At 45.5% G+C, this 24,327-nt stretch overlaps 1 protein-coding gene and 1 long non-coding RNA gene across 5 annotated transcripts in view; one reads left to right on the forward strand and one right to left on the reverse strand.

The window, feature by feature from the left end:
- Positions 1–12,757, forward strand: part of LOC148687278 (uncharacterized) — a 28,310-nt gene extending 15,553 nt beyond the window's left edge. Inside the window, exon 3 of the long non-coding RNA XR_015947193.1 lies at positions 12,629–12,757. This is a non-coding gene — a long non-coding RNA (uncharacterized LOC148687278). The remainder of the gene's footprint in view (positions 1–12,628) is intronic.
- The window catches only part of KCNIP4 (potassium voltage-gated channel interacting protein 4), a 328,191-nt gene that overhangs the window by 160,298 nt on the left and 143,566 nt on the right, over positions 1–24,327 (reverse strand). Inside the window, exon 1 of one of the 4 annotated variants that reach the window (XM_088658388.1) lies at positions 22,744–23,912. The exons of the other annotated variants lie outside the window; for them this stretch is intronic. Coding sequence (XP_088514514.1) covers positions 22,744–22,801 — 58 coding nt within the window. The 5' untranslated portion in view covers positions 22,802–23,912. Of the gene's footprint in view, positions 1–22,743; positions 23,913–24,327 lie in introns of those variants that run through there. 4 annotated transcript variants of the gene reach the window in all.

Below are 24,327 nucleotides of genomic sequence, written 5' to 3' on the forward strand. Positions count from 1 at the left end.
CTGAGTGCATGTTCTGGAAGTTGGGCAATAGAGGCAGTACAGGATTCCTTTTGGTGTACCGACCTCCCCGCTGCACCAAGGATTCCCTGCCCGAGCTGCTTCAGGTCGTGTCGGATGTGCTCCTGGAGACACCTAGCTTGGTTGTCTTAGGGGATTTTAACATCCATGCCGACACGACCTTACAAGGAGCCGCTCGGGACTTCGTGGAAAGCGTGGCCACCATGGGGCTGTCCCTGAATAAGTCTGGCCCAACTCATAGCCGCGGACATGCCTTGGACTTGGTGTTTACCTCTATGTTGGTGATCTGACATTAAGTAAAAGCGAAACAAAAGAAGTGCCATGGTCAGATCACTTTCTGGTGCAACTGGACTTCTCCGCAACCCTTCCCCTCTGCAGGGAGGTGGGACCGATTCGGATGGTCCGCCCCCGCTACTTAATGGATCCAATTGGCTTCCAAAGAGTGGTAGGGGATGTTTTATCCCATGTCGATGGCCTTTCAGCTGATTCCCTGGTGGCCCGCTGGAATGCGGAGTTAACCAGCGCTATTGACTGTCTGGCTCCGAAGCGCCCTCTCAGATTGCATGGAGCCCGGACAGCCCCGTGGTTTTCCCCGGCGCTGAGGGCAATGAAACAGTCGTTGAGACGGCTAGAGCACCGGTGGCGGAAAACTCATTTTGAATCAGACCGGACACGGGCTAGAGCTCAACTTCGAGCCTACCAAGTGGCAATGGCGACGGCGAAGAGGACCTTCTTCACCGTCTCCATCGCATCTGCAGAAAACAGCAGCAGGAGACTCTTCCAGGTGGTTCGCAATTTAGCGGAACCACCTGCTCCATCCGGGCCCAGTACGGGCCACATGATCTCCTGCAATGATTTTGCAAAGTTTTTTGCAGATAAAGTCGCTCAGATTCGGGAAGAGGTAGACTCCACCGTGGGAGCAGGGCCGGGGCGGGGGAGTGCTAGAGTCCTGTCTAGTCAAGTTTTGTGGGATCAGTTTCAATCTGTTACCTCCGAGGATGTGGACAGGCTGCTTAGACGAATGAAACCAACCACCTGTCTCCTTGATCCTTGCCCATCCTGGCTTATAAAAGCTAGCCAGGAAGGGCTGGGCGATGGGCTTTGCGGGTTGGTAAATGCTTCTCTCCATGAGGGAGCCTTCCCAGACCCGCTGAAAGAGGCGGTTATTAAACCGCTTCTTAAAAAACCATCTTTAGATCCGGCCAATATGGCCAACTATCGCCCAGTCTCAAATCTTCCATTCTTGGGCAAGGTGATTGAGCGAGTGGTTGCGGAACAACTCCAGGCACGCCTGGAAGAAGCGGACCATTTGGATCCCTTCCAGTCAGGATTCAGGCCTCATCATGGGACTGAAACTGCCTTGGTCGCACTGGTCGATGATCTCCGGCGGGCTAGGGACAAAGGTAAGCGCTGTTTCCTTGTTCTGCTGGATCTCTCAGCGGCTTTTGACACCATCGACCATAACATCCTTCTGGACCGTCTAGAGGGCTTGGGAGCTGGGGGCACTGTCATGCAGTGGTTCCACTCCTTCCTCCTGGGCCGTGTTCAGAAAGTGGTGGTGGGGGATGAGTGTTCAGACCCCTGGGCGCTCACTTGTGGGGTGCCTCAGGGTTCTGTCCTCTCCCCCATGCTTTTTAACATCTATATGCAGCCGCTGGGAGAGATCATCAGGGGGTTTGGGCTGGGTGTCCATCAGTATGCTGATGATACCCAGCTCTACCTCTCTTTTAAATCAGAACCAGTGAAGGCGGTGAAGGTCCTGTGTGAGTGCTTGGAGGCGGTTGGAGGATGGATGGCGGCTAACAGATTGAGATTGAATCCTGACAAGACAGAAGTACTGTTTGTGGGGGACAGGAGGCGGGCGGGTGTGGAGGACTCCCTGGTCCTGAATGGGGTAACTGTGCCCCTGAAAGACCAGGTGTGCAGCCTGGGAGTCATTTTAGACTCACAGCTGTCCATGGAGGCACAGGTCAACTCCGTGTCCAGGGCAGCTGTTTATCAGCTCCATCTGGTACGCAGGCTGAGTCCCTACCTGCCCAGTGACTGTCTCTCCAGAGTGGTGCATGCTCTAGTTATCTCTCGCTTGGACTACTGCAATGCGCTCTACGTGGGGCTACCTTTGAAGGTGACCCGGAAACTACAACTAATCCAGAATGCGGCAGCTAGACTGGTGGCTGGGAGCGGCCGCCGAGATCACATAACACCGGTCCTAAAAGACCTACATTGGCTCCCAGTACGTTTCCGAGCACAATTCAAAGTGTTGGTGTTGACCTTTAAAGCCCTAAACGGCCTCGGTCCGGTATACCTGAAGGAGCGTCTCCACCCCCATCGTTCTGCCCGGACACTGAGGTCCAGCTCCGAGGGCCTTCTGGCGGTTCCCTCATTACGAGAAGCCAAGTTACAGGGAACCAGGCAGAGGGCCTTCTCGGTAGTGGCACCCACCCTGTGGAATGCCCTCCCACTAGAGGTCAAAGAGAACAACAATTACCAGACCTTTAGAAGGCATCTCAAGGCAGCCCTGTTTAGGGAAGCTTTTAATGTTTGATGGATTTCTGTATTTTAGAATTTCTGTTTTTTTGGAAGCCGCCCAGAGTGGCTGGGGGAACCCGGCCAGATGGGCGGGGTATAAATAATAAATTATTATTATTATTATTATTATTATTATTATTATTATTATTATTACTCAGGATAAAGGAGATATTCACAGGAACCAAAGGTTGGGAGCAGACTGAAACCTCATCTCTGTCTCCGGACTACCTCTTCTGGGCTGTACCCCCCTGTGGGGACCTTTCGAGCCTTAAATGGCCAGCTATCTGGTCCAAAGATGGGCGCTGGCTCCTTCTTTTTCCCATAGCTTCCCTTATGTGCTCCTTGCACTGCTGGATTGATGAACTGCCATGGGGGGCATTTGTTGACGCACGTGATGGTGGACTAGAGCAGTGCTGGGCAACCTTTTGAGCTTGGTATGTCAAAATTCGCCAAAAAACCGAGCATAACTCGGGTGGTGTGTCACTTCGAGGAAAAAACCATAATTTCACGATACTGTACTTATAGTTTAAATAACAAAAATGTATACTTGTAATATATAACTGTATTTAATAAACCAAAAACTAATTATTTAACCAAACCAAAAACCCCTTAATTTATCACAAAGTGCCCAGAGTTGTTGAGCTTTTGGGGGAGATGCTGACCAAAGTTTTGGAGGTTTTTTTTGGGGGGGTGCAAAAGTTGCTTTGCTTCTTTGGAGGGGATGCCCCAAAGCTGCTGCACTTTTTTGGGGGGAAAGAGAACAGAAATAAATGACGAATAATACCTTCGCTGGAACTAACACACAGCACCGACATAGTTTGCCAAAGCGCCAAAAAACCCAGCACAGAACGGGTTAAAAAACGAACGCTGTTACACCCAATCGTAGTCTGCCAAAGCGCCAGAAAAAAGAACAGAACAGAAAGGGTTAAAAAACAATCTCTGGCTGCCACCACCAGCAGCAACAACAACAAAAAGGATCCGGGTTTTAACAGCGGAGACAAGCTGTAGGAGGAGCAGGAGAACAAATGGGGGGGAACAACAACAACAACAGCGTAAATGGGCTGATGGGGCGCGTGCCAGCAGTGAGGGCTCTGCGTGTCACGTCTGACACGTGTGTCATAGGTTCGCCATCACTGGACTAGAGCATGGGATTTAGAGAATGGGAAAGGTGTGAAATTTCCCCTTCTTTCAACCAATGCGCATGAATGAAATTTCCACATTAGCTGATTTCAGTAAACCCAAGTAGTGACAGTGAACTCTGAATTCAAGCACAGGTGTTTACATTATGACCTACTGGACAACTGAGACTTCTATAATGAGGTTTCATGGTGTATTCTTAGAGCATGGCATGGGCTCTTTCAACTAACTGTTCATTATTTAATTAATTCAGTTTGACTTTGTCATGCTCATCTACTTCTACAGAACCATCTTGAAACCAGACCCCAATTCATGTTGTCTCTAGAGAGAAACACTATAATAAAACTTTGTATTATCTGAAAAGGAGCTCTGAACCTCAGGCTAGACTAGAACTGGTTCAATCCACATTATGTTCAGCACAGCAAACATCTATGCCAGTGACAGCTAGATTTTGCATTCTGGATAGAAGAAATCCACATTATTTTGGCTGGCTGTTCCATTTCCTCACTCAAGCTGTCTTTTACATGTCTTCTCACAGAGCCCTTTAACAAGATGAGGTGAAGGCTTTCAAATATGTATTGCATGAGGCTGGTACCTGACTGGTCACACATAAAATGTGTGTGTGTGTGTGTGTGTGTGTGTGTGTGTGTGTGTGTGTGTGTAAACCTTGACAACAGCTTTGTTAACGAAGAGCCTGCTTGACACGCTGGTACCAAAAAGACAGCTAGGAGTAGCAATTTCTCACTTTTCAAAAACAGTGGGGTTGTTTTTTTGGGGGGGGGGGATTCAAGCAGCCATGGTATAGAGAAAGGTAAGCCAGTCAATCAATTAAAGAATTATGATCAACTGCTGTAAATGCCAATTATAATGAAAATACCAATTATCAGGGTTGTGCATCCCTCCTGCCATCTGATTTGTGGCACCGGTTGGTAAATCTAGATCAGACCTGATTTGGTTCAGAGCAATCTGGACCTGATTTGACCTGGCCTGGATCCAAATTTAGAGGGTAATATTTTTGGAGGTTCTTAGGTCCATCTTCTAGGGACCCAGGTGGCGCTGTGGGTTAAACCACTGAGCCTAGGGCTTGCTGATCAGAAGGTCGGCGGTTCGAATCCCTGTGACGGGGTGAGCTCCCGTTGCTTGGTCCCAGCTCCTGCCAACCTAGCAGTTCGAAAGCACATCAAAGTGCAAGTAGATAAATAGGAACCGCTACAGTGGGAAGGTAAACGGCGTTTCCATGTGCTGCTCTGGTTCGCCAGAAGTGGCTTTGTCATGCTGGCTACATGACCTGGAAGCTATATGCCGGCTCCCTCGGCCAATAATGCGAGATGAGCGCGCAACCCCAGAGTCGGTCACGACTGGACCTAATGGTCAGGGGTCCCTTTACCTTTACCTTAGGTCCATCTTATCATTTGACTTGTTTCCACATATCAGACCTGGACCATGTGGTTAGAATCAGAGTTGACGAAGATTCATCTAGTCCAACCCCCTGCAATACAGGAAACTTTTGCCCAATGTGGGACTCGAACCCATGATCTTCACATTAAGAGCTGACTATAGGTCTAGTCTCCATGCATGATATAGGCAGATAGACAACAACAAAGGTGCAGGCAGCAGTGGGAATTCCCCTTTCACTTATGGCCAGTTAGAAAAGTTCCCTTGTTCAGATCAGCCTACAACGTATAGTATCACTGCATAGATTGCTTGATTTAAGAGCTGGGCTGTTCTATTTACACCTTAGATATTCTAGTTTGTTCTTTTCCCAACCCAATAACCTCTTTTTAACAAGCAGCCTGGTAAATTAGAAGGTATAAATACCAAAATGTGGTTCTCTTAACAAACCTCAACTTAAAACAGTATGTGAGCTGCTTAATAAAAATCATAGGGCAACAGTCTTTCCCACTAATTTGCCATCTCTGATTGATCACTATAAGGTTTTACTTCCTCAGTTCTGTCCAGATTAAATACATTTATAGCCCAGCATGACACAATGAGACCAAGGAACAAGCGGCAATTGCATTGTCTATTTTAGTCTTTCCCATTAACCATAATTTAAACACAGAAATGGGCAGCAAGGTGGAGAGGGAAGATTATGAAATGTGAAGAAAAGGACATGAATAAATTGGAGTAAATAATATAGCCCTCTTTAGACAATCCTTTGTCTAAAGATATATTGTTGAAAGTTGTGGGATTCTTTGTCTTAAAATATACCAAATCTCAATCAGTCTATACATCTAACAAATACATATGTTGCTAATTTGACAAGCAGTTGCTAAATTTCATTGATACTGCATTTTCTCAGCACCCAAATTCAAAAGATATTATTGGCGGGGAAATTTGATTATTTTATCTGTTTGCAGAACCTGCGTGAATTCAGAATCCTGTGTAGAATATGGCTTTGCAAGAGTCTTTAGGATAGTGCCCACTGTATCAGTGATAAAGAATCTCTCCTCCTCCTCCACACCCATGCCATGTTGTGACCCAAAAGACTTCATCCTACTTCATCCTATGCCCCAATTTGGTCAATGGTATTTAATTACTGGTATGTGTTGCATTTATTTGTCACCTTTCTTCCAAGGAGCTCAAAGCTTCTTCTCCATTCTAATCTTACAACAACACAATGGCCATAAATTAGGCCGAGAGACAGTGACTAGGCCAGGGTTCCACAGTGAGCTTCATGACCGAGTGGCCGTTTATATTTGGGTCTCCTCAGTATTAGTTTAATGTTGCAACCCCTACAACACATCGGTCCCTCCAGGGAAGGTGTTCACTTCATTATACTATCTATGATGCATCAGGTTGGGCAGCAAAAGAAGCATTCTCAGCGTGTCCCACTTGACTTATGGAACTTCTTCCCACCACAGACTCAATGAAATCCAGTCACGAGCATTTTCTGAAATTTGATAAGGCCCCCTTGTCTGAGTGTGCCTTTGGGGCTTGTGGCTAAGTGAGGATAGAGCAGGAGAAAGTCTGTGAATTTCACTGTGTTCTGCTTTTCTTTAGTCACCCAATGAAGTTGGGATAATATGCTATAAATCAAAAAATCTAAATACATTACAGTAGCAGCATGGTTGACACAGCACAACTACTTTCATGTGGTTGGGCTGGCAAGACACACCAAAGGGTTGAAGAATCCAAAGAGAGACCACATAACACTGGTCCTGAAAGACCTACATTGGCTCCCAGTATGTTTCCGAGCACAATTCAATGTGTTGGTGCTGACCTTTAAAGCCCTAAATGGCCTCAGCCCAGTATACCTGAAGGAGCATCTCCAGCCCCATCGTTCTGCCCGGACACTGAGGTCCAGCTCAAAGGGCCTTCTGGCTGTTCCCTCCTTGTGAGAAGTAAGGTTACAGGGAACCAGGCAGAGGGCCTTCTCGGTAGTGGTGCCCGCCCTGTGGAATGCCCTCCCATCAGATGTCAAGGAAATAAACAACTATTTGACTTTTAGAAGGCAGCCCTGTTTAGGGAGGTTTTTAATGTTTTATGTTTTATTGTGCTTTTAATTCTGTTGGGAGCTGCCCTGAGTTACTGGGGAAACTCAGCCTGATGGACGGGGTATTATTATTATTATTATTATTATTATTATTATTATTATTATTATATTTTTTCTGCTATCTACAAGCAGAGAGGCTAGAACACTCAAGGGTGTATTTACATTTTATATTTAAAACAAAAGAGTGTAACCGTATGGGTCACTTGGTTTTATTGGTTAAGCCCCATGAACCATGCTCTGGTTGGAATCTGCTGCTAGCACTCAAAATAATCGCTACTTTAATGGTGTTAAAGTAGTTACACATACATGAGCAGCAGAAGCACCTTCACAAACTTGAAGGAAGTTTGAGGGTGGTGAGCCTGTAAGTCCTTAACTGGAAGGCATACCTCCAAACATTCCCACCCACAGGTAGGGCTGGGTGATTTCTGGTTTTCAACCAGCTAAACATCATGATATTCTGATACCGGTATATCACAATGTCTGAAATAAGGATGGAACTATCTAGAGGCACTGGCTGGCTCCACGGTTTCCCCCACACTGCGATTTTTTTCATAGCATGCACACATCATAGTTTGCAATATATTGCTAGGTCAAAAATTATGAAACCAATATCATGATATGGACTTGAAACTGGTTTTGGATGATACAGTGGTACCTCAGGTTCCAGACGCTTCAGGTTACAAACTCCGCTAGCCCAGAAATACCCGGTAGTACCTCGGGTTAAGAACTTTGCTTCAGGATGAGAACAGAAATCGCGTGGTGGCAGCACGGCAGCAGGGGGAGGCCCCATTAGCTAAAGTGGTACCTCGGGTTAAGAACAGTTTCAGGTTAAGAATGGACCTACAGAATGAAGTAAGTTCTTAACCCGAAGTACCACTGTATATCACCCAGCTTTAACACACATCATGCTTTGTGATATATTACTGGGTCCTATACTATGAAACAGCTATCATGATATGGACTTCAAACTGGTTTTGGATTATATACAGTGGAACCTTGGGTTACGTATTCTTATGAATGCTATGGGTAACGAGCTCCGCTAACCCGGAAGTAGATGCCCCTAGTTGCAAACTTTGCTCCGGGATACGAGAGGAAGTTGTGCGGCGGCGCAGCGGCGCAAGCAGCAGCAGCAGGAGGTCCCATTAGCGCAAGCACGCCTCATGTTAAGAACGGTTTCGGCTTAGTAACGGACCTCCGGAACGAATTAAGTTCATAACCGGAGGTACCACTGTATTGATATATTGCACAGCCCTATCCACAGTGCACACACACACAAGATAGCAGTATGGACAAGACTCTCTTGAGGCAGAGTTAAAGTTTGTTGTGACATCACCAGAAACTTGGCCAAGCCTTTCCCTTTTCACGCACATGTGCACACACACAATTTAAAATGCCAAGCTCAGAATGGCAAACTAGACCATGCTATAAATCTACTTTCCCATTATCTGGCAGGGATCCAACTAGGGCACAAACCCAAGAGCCTTCAGGATACAGTTTGCTGGCTAAGTTCCAGTTTTTGGCAGGGATAGGCGGTGTGGGCATACAGGGCAGTCTCGAGCAGGTCGCGCGCCCTGGTGCTGAGAGGCGGAGATCGCTCTGGTGCCCCCGCCCTCACAGGGCGCAGCATGGTTTCTGCGCGGCTACCTAGAGCAGGCCCTGTGGGCATACACAGTCAAAATGAACGAATCCCTCAGCACTGAAACAGTAATGCTGCAAATCACAATGTTTAATTGATAGCAAATTGGAAGCTTATTAGTTGTGTGGAAGGAAGACTGTTTGTATCACTGAAATAACCATAGTCATTTCGCGTGTCATTCTCTTGAGAAATATTAAATGGTGCATCCAATCATTGCTGTTATTTCTGCTCTGCCTGGTAATATCCCCTTATATTAATAGGCATTCATGGCTTATGCTGATGGGGAAACTTACTTGTCTAGTAGTTGATGAAGCTTTTACTTATTTTCATTCAACCCCTCATTAACATGCCAGCTCTCTAAACAATAACTCATCCCCCCCTTCCCGCCCACTAATAACTTTGCAGGTTTAGAGCTGTCCAGTTAACACTCATACCATTAGCATCACAATAAGCAAACAAGATGGATGATGTGGGAAAGATGGTATATCTCTGAAAGATTTTAATCAAAGTCGCATGTAAACAATACCAGCAGAAGGAGCCTTCAAAGCAACCTAGAAAATTTCAAGCAGCAGACAATTCAAAACAATTTTGAAGCAAAATTGCACAATTTGCGTGAGTGAAATATCTATGGAATTCACTGTCACAACATCTAGTGATGGCCCCCAAATTTATAGAAGATAATGCTATCAATGGCTACCAGCCATGATGTTGTCAGTTTGCATTTCTTAGTGCAGAAAGTATTGATCAGATGTGTAGAGATATTTCCTATTCGAATTAATTCAAGAGGGTTCTGGAAGCTTCTCTGTGTGAAAGAAACAAGCAGAAGGTTCATGATGTTTGGGTTATTCCTTCAGAGAAGCTGAGTACAGCTGGCTTAAACTGGTTCTGTTAAGGTCAGGTTGACTATTAAAGTAGGGCCGGAAGGAACCTGGGGTTTCACGTTCACTTTCTATCTCTCTGGTGTGGTGTTCTGTAAATAGTGTTAAGGTTTAGACTTATTATAAGTTATTGTAGGTTTAAGTTAAGTCTGCTGCAACTGGATTTCTTATGGACAGTACTGCTAATCCTGGATGTATTGGATTTGTGACCATTATTACTCATTTGCCTTCAGTAGCAGTAAAGCTCTGCTGGGTGAAATGGAATTGCCTCTGGTCTATTTCAGAGGTATTTTAAGTTTTTACTCTGCTAACTATACATCTTAATCTGCTCTGGATCAATACGGAGTATACTTTCCATGACAGATACCTATGTAGCATAGCTGCCAAGTCTCCCGTATTCCCTGGGAAACCCCCGTTTTTCCAGCTGTCCCCAGCCGGAAAAATGGATTCCCCCCCCCCGGTTTATTCTGGCGTGACGGCCATTTTGGAACTGGGCGGAGCATGCTCAGAAGCGACTTTTGATGCTGCTCTGCCCAGTTCCAAAATGGCTGCAGCGTGACTTCAGGTGCGGTGGCCATTTTGGAACTGGGCACAGCAGCATCAAAAGTCACTTCTGAGCATGCTCCACCCAGTTCCAAAATGGCGGCAGCGCTACTTCCGGTATGCTACTTCCGGTCCGATCCATTATTTTTCAGAGAGGAACTTGGCAGGTATGCTATGTAGTCCCAGAGACAGTACCTCTGAATATAAGTTGCTGGACTCATAGCAGGGAAAGTGATGTTGTGCTCAGGTCCAAATTGTAGGCATGTGGTTAGTCACTGGGAAAACAACAGGATGTTGGTCTGATCCAGCAGGGTGGGCTCTTGCATTCTTATATCTTCACAAGAAATGGTCATGTACGAAAACAAGGTGCAAGGCTAAGCTAAGTGATGAAAAGTTTGCATGAAAAGTGTGAGTGGTTTGGGGCTAAGATGGCTTGGGGGAAGCAGCGACAACCCCAGCCTCTAACTGATACTGTAGATTTCCCACTTTCCAAAGGAAGGAGAAAGGGAAATACTCCCATAATAGTTCTTTCTTGACAAATAATTTTCTCTGAAAGCAGCGTTTAACGTTGAGTGCAAAGAAGTAGCTTACAGTAGCTTACAGCATGATCGTTTATCTAAAACGAAACATAAAACTGTAAGAAGAGCCTGCAGGATCAGGCCAATGGCCAATCCAGGACGGCATCCTTTTCTCACAGTGGCCGACCAGATGTCTGTGGGAAGCCTCTAAGCAGGACATGAATGCAAACAGTCCACGAACCCCATCACCACGTCTCTCAATTAATATCCAATTAATATCCACCTCTTCTGCAAAACCAATTATCTCTGAAAAATCTAAGTTGTGCTTGTCAGCAGCTGTTCTGCAAGCCCATCAGTTTGATTACAAGCCAGATTTCTGGGTAGATGGCAAGGCGAATTTCATCCCTCCCAATATTCCACAGATGAAAAGAGGGATGCTGCTACAGACATGAAGTACTTCCTAGCAAGAATGCAGGGACATCTTGCAGCCTTACACAGATGTCAAAAGCATGCACACCAATTATGTCATGAGTGTGACAAGTACTTCCATCACTGGCCGACAGAGTGGTAAAAAAGTGACGATGAGCCAGGTAAAACAAAAACAAAAAACCCACTCTGGATCCAGAAGAGGCAACATGAAACTCATGCACAACTTTTGCGAACACTAGCAAGATTTCCTGGGCCTTTCAATTGCCCAGGACTGAATTAATATCCTAAAAGCCCCTGGGTCAGAGGCATAGCTGCCAAGTTATCCCTTTTTTAAAGGGATTTTCCCTTATGCTGAATAGGCTTCCTTGCGAGAAAAGGGAAAACTTGGCAGCTATGGTCAGAGGTAGGAGCCCTAGAACAGAAGCATCTCTAACATGTTCTGTTTCTGACTTAACCTTCAGGGTGCTTTTATTACCTTGTATTTCTACTTTTTACAGATGTGGCGTTGCTTTTTGTAGCTTCTTTGCTGCCCTCTACAGCTCATCAGTAAAAACAGATGAATAAAAAGCTAGCAAAGCAAAGTTTCTTCCACAAAGTAGCTGCAAGAGAGAAAATCCAAGTGGAAATAGTTACTGGCAAGATTTTAAAGCTACTCTTTGTCATGAGGAAATCTGACTACATGTTGTTAGCAAAACAAAAACAAAACAAAAAGTTTAAACACAAATTTTAAGATACAACATGATAAATTTTGTTAATTCGTTTCACCATGTTTTTCCCCTAGTTTCTCCTTTGAACAGCAACTTCCTTATGCTGCATTTGTTTTTGGCATCCGTCTGTCTCAGGAGATAATGGAGGAGTGCTGCATTGGGAGGAAAGCCAAACCATTGGAGAGTTACAGCGCCTGATGTAGCTGTAGAGACCAATCACCGGAGAGACATGTTTTGTTGCAGCTGGGGCAGATGAAGGCATCTGGTTGTGCTGCTGCGGATGCACCAGGGCGTTTTTTTCTCTCTGTGCACCTTCCAGTGGTCATTTCACCTCAGGTCACTGCTGTGGATACACAACCGGGTGGCCTGCCTCTGGGTGCTGCGGTAATCTGCAAGGGATTCCCATACAGTGGGGAATAAACTGTTTTTAAGTCACCTTTTAAAAAACCCTATTTCATCTCAGGGCTTCTTCTGGTTAAGCGGGTTAGGGTTCAAGGCAGACTCAGTGACAAAACATTCCTGATACTCAAATGGCACGCCACCCATTTTTAATATGAAAAATACAGTTGAATTGATAACGTACTAAATTTCTACACTGATAATCTACTAAACTTTTCTATTGATAATCCATGAATAAAATAAATGTTCGGAAACTGGAAGCGATTCTCTTGAAGTTTTGGTATTTTCTCCATCTTCCAAGTTTGGCCCCTACCCCATTTTTCATCTCTTTCCTTTAGTGTATCGAACATGAGTTTGACCAAACTGCGGGAGGCAGTGGAAGACAGGAGTGCCTGGTGTGCTATGGTCCATGGGGTCACGAAGAGTTGGACACGACTAAACGACTAAACAACAACAACAACAACAACAACCCCCCAAAAAACGTTCATTGTCCTTTGTGTACTAAAAACTTCCATTAGGCATCACAACAGATAAACTACAAAAATACCTAAGGTAACTTCTTCGACATCGAGATATGTAAGGTATGCTGAAGGAATTCAATAAAGCACATTAAAGTACATCAAGAACAATGTATTATTTATTTATTTATTTATTTATTTATTTATTATTATTATTATTATTATTTATACCCCGCCCATCTGGCTGGGTTTCCCCCGCCACTCTGGGCAGCTTCCAACAAAATACATTAAAATATCACAGATTAAAAACTTCTCTAAACAGGGCTGCCTTTAGGTGTTTTCCAAATGTCAGGTAGTTGTTTATCTCCTTGACCTCTGATGGAAGGGCATTCCACAGGGCGGGAGCCACTACCGAGAAGGCCCTCTGCCTGGTTCCCTGTAGCTTTGCTTCTCGCAGTGAGGGAACCGCCTGGATCTCAATGTCCGGGCTGAAAAATGGGGGTGGAGACACTCCTTCAGATATATAGGACCGAGGCTGTTTAGGGCTTTAAAGGTCAGCACCAACACTTTGAATTGTGCTCGGAAACGTACTGGGAGCCAATGTAGGTCTCTTAGGACCGGTGTTATGTGGTCTCGGCGGCCACTCCCAGTCACCAGTCTAGCTGCCGCATTCTGGATTAATTGCAGTTTCCGGGTCACCTTCAAAGGTAGCCCCACGTAGAGCACATTGCAGTAGTCCAAGCGGGAGATAACCAGAGCATGCACCACTCTGGTGAGACAGTCTGCAGGCAGGTAGGGTCTCAGCCTGTGTACCAGATGGAGCTGGTAGACAGCCGCCCTGGACACAGAATTAACCTGTGGCTCCATGGACAGCTGTGAGTCCAAAATGACTCCCAGTCTGCGCACCTGGTCCTTCAAGGGCACACTTATCCCATTCAGCACCAGGGAGTCCCCGACACCCGCCCGCCCCCTGTCCCCCCAAAACAGTACTTCTGTCTTGTCAGGATTCAACCTCAATCTGTTAGCCGCCATCCATCCTCCAACCGCCTCCAGACACTCACACAGGACATTCACTGCCTTCACTGGTTCAGATTTAAAAGAGAGATAGAGTTGGGTGTCATCCGCATACTGATGAACACCCAGCTCAAACTCCCTGATGATCTCTCCCAGCGGCTTCATATAGATGTTAAAAAGCATGGGGGAGCAGACGGAACCCTGAGGCACCCCACACTCACCCCCCACCACTTTCTGAACACAGCCCAGGAGGAAGGAGCAGAACCACTGTATGACAGTCCCCCCTGCTCCCAACTCCTCTAGACCAGTGCTCCCCAACCTTTTTATCGCCGTGGACCAGTCAACGTTTGATAATTTTACCGCGGCCCACTGAGGGGGGACGTTGATTGTTTATATTTTCTTTAGATTGTTTTGATTTAATAATTTTGATTTAATTGTATTTAAATGTTCCTTGGGCGGCCCGGTACCAATTGATCCACGGACCGGTACCGGTCCGTGGCCCGGGGGTTGAGGACCACTGCTCTAGACGGTCCAGAAGGATGTTATGGTTGATTGTATCAAAGGCCACTGAGAAATCCAGCAGAACTAGGAAACAGCTCTCACCTTTGTCCCTAGCCCGCCGGAGATCATCAACCAGAGCGACCAAGGCAGTTTCAGTAACAAGGCAGTTCAGTTTATGTACTAAGTAATAAATAAAGAGTTTGAAACTGAAGAAGCTATTACTAAAATGGATGCCCAGCATGCAGAAATATGGTGTATCTATAGCTGGGGGGGAGAGAGTTGCATAGGAGATCACCTCCTGCCATAATAATAATAAATAAACAACAACAACAATGGTGGAATTCTTTGCTATGGTGAATAACCTGGCTGTAGGAAGCAGAAACTAGTCGTAAGCTAGTCGTAGGCCTGAAAAGGTAGAGGGATTTGGGCTCAGACTGCATTCCAAGTCACAGTTTCCATCACATCCAAACTGGCAAAACTGTGGTTTAATGTCATTTTACAACTAAGAAAATGAAATGTGAGAAATTGAGCAGAGTTTGTTAATATCTGAACTGGCTCCACTCTCTCTCCCCCCCTCCCCCTTCACATTATATTGGAACACGTTGAAAATGTTCGAGGCCATGCTGGGCAATATCTTGTCAAAGTCCCACTCTCTCCCTCCCCTCCCTACATGGGAAAATGAATGTATTTCATCTCTTCCAAGCCACTATACTGCAATCATAGCTGCCAGTTATAGCAGTGGTAGCCACCTACTCAAATTAGACCCCATTGTAATGAATGGACTTAGGTTAGCCATGCCCATTAATTCCAATGGGTCTAACTCTTGGGCAGGACTAGTGATGATTGCCATCTAAAGGCTTTGCCAAGAACATGTCAAGTCCCCCTCATCCCAGTAGAGAATGGCATCCGAAGCAAACTGCCACAACTGTAACTTGCACATCATTTATTAATACTGATAATGTATTCTCCAGCTGCTCAACTGTGAAAGCCAGATGAGTGTATTCTATTAATTCTATTAAGAGAAGGTTAAGGGGTGATATGATAGCCATGTTCAAATATATAAAAGGATGCCATATAGAGGAGGGAGAAAGGTTTTCTGCTGCTCCAGAGAAGCAGACACGGAGCAATGGATTCAAACTACAAGAAAGAAGATTCCACCTAAACATTAGGAAGAACTTCCTGACAGTAAGAGCTGTTCGGCAGTGGAATTTGCTACCAAGGAGTGTGGTGGAGTCTCCTTCTTTGGAGGTCTTTAAGCAGAGGCATGACAGCCACATGCCAAGAATGCTTTGATGGTGTTTCCTGCTCGGCAGGGGGTTGGACTGGATGGCCCTTGTGGTCTCTTCCAACTCTATGATTCTATTATTCTAATAGTTATTCTATACTGTATTCACAGTTATTTTTGATGTACAATATGAGATGCATTGATCTGTATAGGTGCGTTTTTATTTCAGGTGTTATGTATTTGTTGCTATGGAAAACAAACCTTCCTGTTTATTTGCATTGTTAAAAAACAACAACCCTGCCCTGCCCTCCTGAATACCAGGTTGGCTTGTGAGGGGGGAAAAACCTATTATGTTTAAAACAGCACAATAAATGTTAAGTTGCAGCTTTACATGTCTTAATTAAAAAGGAACATCTTTAACACAAATTCCACAATAATAAAGAAAAATAGGTTTATCTACAGTGCCATTCAAAAAGACTTAACTACTGTGTTTTTTAAAAAAAGCTTCACTGAATATGGATATGAAAGCCATGTTCCTTGCCGCCGGGTTTCATATCCCTTATTTGATTGCTTTAATTAAAATGCAAATTTAGTTATAGTGCCGATGTGGAGACAAAAGCTTTGAGGAATACAGCATATTATATCTAAAGAACTATTAGCCCCCACATCATAACTGATGAGATTACTGCCACTGAATTGCAAAATTAACGTTCATTTCTTCGGAGCTCAGCAGAGATTATAAATTAATGCAAGGCCTCGTTACCACCTAGAGTTTTAATTTCCACAAACTACACTTCAGAACACTTAGAACTTACTGTGAATAGAGGAAACTTCAGCATTGTCACATATTAGAGTTTCAGATCAAAGCAGCGTGCCCTTTAATGGCACATCTCCCCAGGGGAGAAAAATCACGCCTCTGATGTGAGCCTGTGGAGCCTGCTATCCCTATTAAATGGAGTTAAAGTAGACCTATTGTGTGATAAATGAATCCCTCCTGATGGAAGCTGGAATGCTTAGCAGGCTGAGGCAAAGGCGCAAGTTGCTTGAAAAGGCAAATGTAGAAAAGAACAAGCTTCATGCACACCCAGAACTGACTCCAGCACTTCCATCTTTGGGGGGCAGCCAAAACTAGAAAAATAGTCAGCCGTTCTGCAACCAGTTTATCTGGCAGCTGTCGAGACCTCACGCCTGAAGTCAGAGGCCTAGTGGCGCGTGGCGCCAGGGAACCAACCTCTCCCATAGGGCCTAGTGGCGCGTGGCGCCAGGGAACCAACCTCTCAGGGGCGCCCCAGCGAGTGGGAGAGCTGCGCGGCTTTGCCGGCAGCCGTCCCTTTTCCTGCACACCGCCAGATGGTTGGCGGGGCTCAACGAGCCACTAAGCCCTGTGGCTCCGCCGCCGCCTCCACCTCCTCCTCTCCCTCAGCCGCTGCCCGCCAAGCCGCTGTCGTCCGAGGGAGCAGTGGTAGTGGTGGTGGTGCAAGCGGCTCCCGAGGGGCCTCTTCCGTGTCACTGGTGCCCACCGCCCCACCACCACCACTCCCTGGGGCACAGGCGGCAGCATTGCAACTGCCTCCTGCTCCTCGGGCCGCTGGGCAGCAGCGAGAGCGCCAGCAGCGGGCTGTCGTTGTCAGGCAGTGGAGGAGGAGGCGGCACCCTGGAGCCTCGCAAGGGAACATGGGGTTCCGGCACTCTGGCCACATTGGCGGCGTCTTCTGTGGGAGATGGCTCCTGGGGTTGTGAGGTGGTCTGCAAGTTGGGCCCCGAATGCTCAATTTTGGGAAAAGGAGGGGGCGCCGGAGGGATCTTTGTGCCACAGCCCTGGATGTGCTTAAGACGGCCCTGCCTGAAGTCAAAGGACACCAAGGGACCACCCAGAGAATGGCAGATGGTGGGGGCAATTCACTATTTGGGACTCAGAAGACAGGCAGAATATTCCTTCCTGAGCAGTGAACCAGCAAATAAACATCATCTCTAAACATACAAATTAAATAATAACTTTACATACCATATTCTTGTATAACGGGGAAACATGGAACAAAATAAATTCAGCAAACAGATGTTTGCAACAGGAGCAGGAAACCTGATTATTTTTAATAAATTGAATTAAAGTAATTTGGTCTGATTTGTAATAATTTGGAAAACCAATAAAAATATAAACCTTCTACTCTAGTGTATCAGTGGCTTCCCAAGGTCTTGAACAGCGGTCTTTCCCTATCACCTACAACCAGATCCTTTTAACTAGAAATGCCAGGGACCAAAGCTAGCACCATCTGAGGGCAAAGGATGTGCAAAGCATATCACTATGCCACAGCCTTCCCCGCCCCTGCCACTCTGCGATTTGGAACAAGAATACAGTGGGACCTTGACTTACGAGCTACTTGACATCTGACGCTTTTGAGTTACGAGCGGAAAAAGTGGCCGCGTGCTTACGATTTTTCCGACATCCGAACGGAAAACCCGTTCACGGCTAGATGCGGTTTCCTCGACTTACGAGTTTTTAGATGCAGTTTCCTCGACTTATGAATTTTTCCGTTTCCAATGCTTTCCCATGGGAAACTCGACTACGAAGTTTTCAACCTACGAGTGTGCATTCAGAACGGATTAAATTCGTAAGTCGAGGTCCCACTGTATTAAACATTCATTATAACATATTCTGCAACGAGGTGATGAGGCATAGCTCCACTATCAGTTAAAAATTCATAGCAAATCAGTAGAGAAGGTGTGTTGAAAAGGCAGATGTGCTGCGTATGAGGCAAAAGGTAAAGGTAAAGGACCCCTGACAGTTAAGTCCAGTAGCAGACGACTCTGGGGTTGCGGCGCTCATCTCGCTTTACAGGCCGAGGGAGCTAGCGTTTGTCCGCAGACAGTTTTTCCGGGTCATGTGGCCAGAATGACTAAGCTTCTGGCAAAATCAGAGCAGCGCACAGAAACGCTGTTTACCTTCCCGCCGGAGCGGTACCTATTTATCTACTTGCACTTTTTCGCATGCTTTTGAACTGCTAGGTTGGCAGGAGCTGGGACCGAGCAACAAGAGCTCACCCCGTCGCAGGGATTCGAACCGCCGACCTTCCAATCGGCAAGCGCTAGGCTCAGTGGTTTAGACCACAGCGCCACCCACATCCCTATATGAGGCAACACAACCTTAAAACAACTGCTCATATTTTCTGTCAAAATGGCTGTTGTTCTCTTAAACATACTCTCTGTGATACTAGATACTACAATTCTCTTTCTTTTGCTCACAAGATAGTCTTAACCTTTTTATCCTTTCATCTCAATGAGAATTATCTATCTGGGGATTCATTTTTCCCTCATAAATAGTATTGTTTTCCATCTTGCTTTTGGAAACTCTTAAGCTGTCAGTGGATGATACATAGTTTTTACCATTTAATTTAGATTCCCATTCATTTTACTTTAAATCCATGCCAGTATTGTGGGTCTTTCAAGATAACAGTGTTTTCTTTGGAAATGCTCAAGCCTAAGTCTGCGACTGGATAGTTTGCAGAACTGTCAGTTTTCTTTATTTAACCTATATTTTCCAGTGACATGTATAAATGTTGGAGCATAAATTTAATCACAAGGTCGAATCTTCTCTTTGTTTCATGGAATTTTATTTTGAAGTTATAAATGCAGGCAACACAAAAGGACAAATATAGGAAGACAACAAGACCCCATAAATAATTCACTGATTGCAATGCTTAGTATATCTGGATATGCTTGAGGGATAATGGTTTATTATTTGTTTATTTACTTGTACAAATTTATATAGTACTTAGTCTTAAGGAAAAATCCTTAAAAAGAAATAGCAGCGTCTATAAAGCTTTCTAGGGACCCAGGTGGCGCTGTGGTTAAACCACTGAGCCTAGGGCTTGCTGATCAGAAGGTCGGCGGTTCGAATCCCTGTGACGGGGTGAGCTCCCGTTGCTCGGTCCCAGCTCCTGCCAACCTAGCAGTTCGAAAGCATGTCAAAATGCAAGTAGATAAATAGGAACCGCTACAGCGGGAAGGTAAACGGCGTTTCCATGTGCTGCTCTGGTTTGCCAGAAGCTGCTTTGTCATGCTGGCCACATGACCTGGAAGCTATACGCCGGCTCCCTCGGCCAATAATGCGAGATGAGCGCGCAACCCCAGAGTCGGTCACGACTGGACCTAATGGTCAGGGGTCCCTTTACCTTTACCTTTTATAAAGCTTTCTAGAAAGTGAGTGGGCACTTGGCTGCCTGTGAGATTGACTTAGAAAGTGATGTAAGGTAGTTTCAGATATTCATAATAAAGTCACTCTTTCCAAGACATCTGCATTGGAAATGTTCCCTTTTTCTGCATAGGAGAGAGAGGATCTTTATTCAATAAATCAAACCATCTACAATCTTTTACAACTATCCAAGCATGAAAACCCTGGGGTTTGTTGTGAGCTACAGGTGCCGGATAACGTTAGCGGAGACAGACCAGGAACCAGTTTCATTTGCCAGCATTCCCAGTTAAGCGCACTCTCCTAATTGCTAGGTGTTCAATGGTGCACTCAGGTCTATCACAGTGCCTGACCCGCATCAAGGCATCTAGAGTTGCGACTGGGGGGGAAGCTGGAGGGGTACATGCCAGTGGCAGGGGACCAAAGAGCAACAGATGTGAGTCTACCTTCCGGCCATGCAAAACCAAGGGTTTCTACACAAACCATGGACTCAGCTACAATGGCAAAGAAAAAACGCTTTTTATGCGTCATATATGCACTATAACACTGACACCAGATAGCACTGTGGAGTCCTGTTTTCACTCCTCCTATTTCTCTAAGTTTACAATGCATTTAACTGAAACTCTTCTTTAATGTGTCTAGATCAGGCAACCCCAAACTTCGGCCCTCCAGATGTTTTGGACTACAATTCCCATCTTCCCCGACCACTGGTCCTGTTAGCTAGGGATCATGGGAGCTGTAGGCCAAAACATCTGGAGGGCCGCAGTTTGGGGGTGCCTGGTCTAGATCCAGCCACAGCCACATCTGTGCAGGCAAGGAGGAGAAATTGTCACAGTTCAAGGGCACTGTGCAGACAGATAAAAGTACTCACAGGTGGTATTGTAGCAGGTTCAGTGGGGTGTGTGGCCTTAGGGCAGGCACCCCCAAATTCAGCCCTCCAGATGTTTTGGGACTTCAATTCCCAGCATCCCTGACCACTCGTCCTGTTAGCTAGGGGTGATGGGAGTCGTAGTCCCAAAACATCTGGAGGGGCGAGTTTGGGGAAGCCTGCCTTAGGACAAGGGGAGTGTCTTGAACACCAGAAAGAGAGGCCTGGAGTGTTGTATTCAGCTCCCTGGGTTTGAGCTTCCCCAATCCTGATCTACAGGGTAGTTGTCCGTTATTCTTTGTGCAATTCTGCATGCTCTGAGGCCAGAATCAATGTGAGATTTATTTATACTCTGTTCTACTTGGAAGTGCCCAGAGCAGAGTACACAATCTGTTATATAAGCAACAAAAGTACAAGAGTTTCTAAAAGCAGGAACAAAATACAACCCACATTTCAAACAATGCAAAATCAGAAAGCTGACAGCAACAGGACTTGTTACATACCAATCAATACTTGTTCCAATAACATGGAAAGCTGCATATTAAACGCCCATCGAAAGGAAAGCACCTTCAGTTTTTAGCAAAGATACACAAAAACAGAGCCTGATGAATTTCAAATGGAAGAGCATTTCAGAGTTCCAGGGCCACTTCAAAGGTCTTTTCTCTCTCATGCTCACTTGCCAAATCTCCCAAGATCACACTGAGAGCAAGGCCTCTGACACTGATCTTAATTTCCAGGCAGAACTATATGGATACAACAGTAGAGTTGTACATTCTGACCTGTGAGCACTGGCAAGAGCCACATTTTGGACCAACTAAAACAGGCATCCCCAAACTCGGCCCTCCAGATGTTTTGGGACTACAACTCCCATCATCCTTAGCTAGCAGGACCAGTGGTCAGGGATGATGGGAATTGTAGTCCCAAAACAGCTAGAGAGCCGAGTTTGGGGATGCCTGAACTAAAACTTCCTTCAAACATAGCCCCATATGGAGTATATTAAAATAATCCAGTCTGGAGGTAATTAATGCATGCTTGATTAATGCAATCCAAGCATCCTCAGAATTTATAAACATACCACTTGCAACTTTCATAAAACAGGCCAGTAGTTAAGGTGTTATTCTGTGCACCTTTACCAAAAGGCAAATTCCACTGAGCACAGTGGAACGTCTATCAAGCAGAACAGTGTATTACAACTGAAGTCTTGTGCATAACTTTTAATTTGAAAACTATATCCTTGTGAAAAGACAACATGCAAAACACTAAATGCCTTTCTCCAGTTTCACGTTGCACGCAATCAAACATGTGCACAGCTACCAAGATGCTTATGGTAAGATTTAAGAAAACTGACTACCTTATATATTTAGGATTATTGTTTTTTATTAAAAAGAAAAGAAAGGAGTCGATTAGCCTAGTTACTTCTTAAAGGCAATTCAAAACTACAGGAAAATTCAGCACACATTAAAACAGTCTTCAAATGTATATTTATTACTATGCTCTAGCCTAGAAAGATCACCATGAAGATAAATATGAGAACAGGAAGAAAAGGAAGCACAGCTATAAACTCACATTGCTATAATCCTTGTTTAGTTTGGCTTTCATTTCAACGTGGATGATTTTGAAGTGAGAGCATTGTGCACCCCAGCAGAATGCATTTTAAAGCTACCGTTTCCAAATGTTTCATTCTTATAATTAAATTATCATCAAAGGATGATAATACCGTCACGAATGCTATTTTGCTCTTTTAATTCATGGTATCCCAGACTGTTGAACATTTACCCCTGTTTTCTTTTCACACATGACCTGAACAACTAATTCAATTATAGAGTCTTTAAAAAACAAAACACCCTTTCTCAAAGTACTTAACCTCTGGGCCACTACTATGCTATTTGAAATTAAAACCTACCAAAAGCATCAGGGCTTCTTACTTATAAAAAAACAAACAAACACACATAGATCTTTATTTGTAAAGCACAATCACTAATTCTTAAAAACCCTGCTCCAATGTTACATTTCCACACCCAAGTCTAGTTACAAACAGCACACCTTCCCAGGACCACAGCCTTGAACAATATTCTGTGGAAGTTTTAAACATAGCAAAAAGTTGCACAAGCAAATGATTTTTTAAAACAAATGGTTTTGCAGACAACATACCCCACACCAGTTACAAATGTGTAAAATCAAACAAAGCACCCTCCTCTTACCTCTGCTGTACTTCCTCTGTTTCGCAAGTATGAAAAAGGTCACCAAGATAGCTCCCATCTTCACAAACTTCAGTCCCAAACTTGCTGATCCTTCACTTTAGAACTTCCTTTATCACACAGCGCAATTAAAACAATAGGCTGTTGCAAACCAAACACAGGAGAATTCTGCAGCCAAGTAACAAGGCTTCAGACTCCTTCACTGCCTGCATCACATCTGTTAGCAATATACATATTTAAGAGCTGTGCTCTCTAGCTTCCTAATTTCGATTCACATGCTTTGGGGAGTTCAGAGACATGCTGCAGAGGGAGAGCTGGAATGGAAGACAGCATCTAGCCCCATGCCATGTAGGTTAATTGAGCTTGCTGCTGCTACTACTACTACTTTAAGAAAGCTCTGAATCAGTGCTTATTACAGTGCATTTTTTTTAATACCGGTACTTTGGCACTTACTATATTATAAGTAGTGGGCTGGCTATATTAGTGGAAAGTTGAGAGCTAGGGCAATATAACAGATAAGTGTGTGAGCCAGGAAGTCTCTGGAGTAAAATCTCACTTCAGTTGTGAGTTCAACAGGTAAGGCGCCTTCTTAGGTAAGGCACAGTCATTCAGTCATTCTGTGCCTCCTCCACTAGAGGTCTGGAGGGCGGCAACAAGAGAGTGAGACTGTTCTGCAATGACTCCTCGCTTGTGGGATGCTCCATCAAAGGAGGCTCACTTGGCATCTTCATTACATATCTTTAGGCGCCAGGTGAAAACATTCCTCTTCTCCCAGGCCTCTGGCTAATTAATCTATGGCCCTTTAAACAGGAGGGGGGTATTGTTTTTGTTTGTTATTATCCTATATAATAAAGTCCCTGTGTCTCTGCGTCCAGTCCCTGTGTCTGCGCTACTGCGCTTGTGCCCCACGGACACAGGGATTGGACGCAGAGACTGGACGCACACACGTGCGCATGCTCCCCCCCCCCGAACGGTGTTGAGAGGACATAATGGAAGGCACCATTGGGGATTCCCCCGTCAAGAAAAAGTAAAGAAAGGTGGAGTTATGAGGAAGGGGGGGTAGTGTCCGAAGAGGAAAGGAGACAAAATTGTGAGGGAAATTGGCGACGGTTTGGGGAGGGGGGGGAGAGTCCGACTCTGAGGGGAAGGTGCCCCATGTTGGACCTCCTGCCTGCCTCCTTCCCTCCCTCGCCCTCCCGCCCTTCAAGCTCTGGCCACCACTCCCTGCTCGACTGGAGGGAAGCACAGCCGCAACTTTCCCCTCTCACGGCTGCTTCTTTTTCCCTTAGCTCGCGCAGGCAGCGCGTCCCGGAGAAGCCCCGCTCGCTTCTCTCTCTCTCTCTCTCTCTCTCTCTCTCTCTCTCTCTCTCTCTCTCTCTCTCTCTCTCTCACACACACACACACACACACACACACACACACACACACCGCCCACCACCCGCCACAGCAAACCACCCAGGGGGAGCCTGGGGCCCTCGACGCACATCCTCGCCGGTGGAGGCAGCGACGGAGGCGATGCCTGCGCGGTCCCAGGGCTTCCCCTCCGTTCCCGCCCGGCTAGCGCCCATTTACTTAATGGGCTGAATG

Source organism: Zootoca vivipara, chromosome Z1 (genome assembly GCF_965207765.1).
Source record: "Zootoca vivipara chromosome Z1, rZooViv2.hap1.1, whole genome shotgun sequence".
NCBI classification, from domain to species: domain Eukaryota; kingdom Metazoa; phylum Chordata; class Lepidosauria; order Squamata; family Lacertidae; genus Zootoca; species Zootoca vivipara.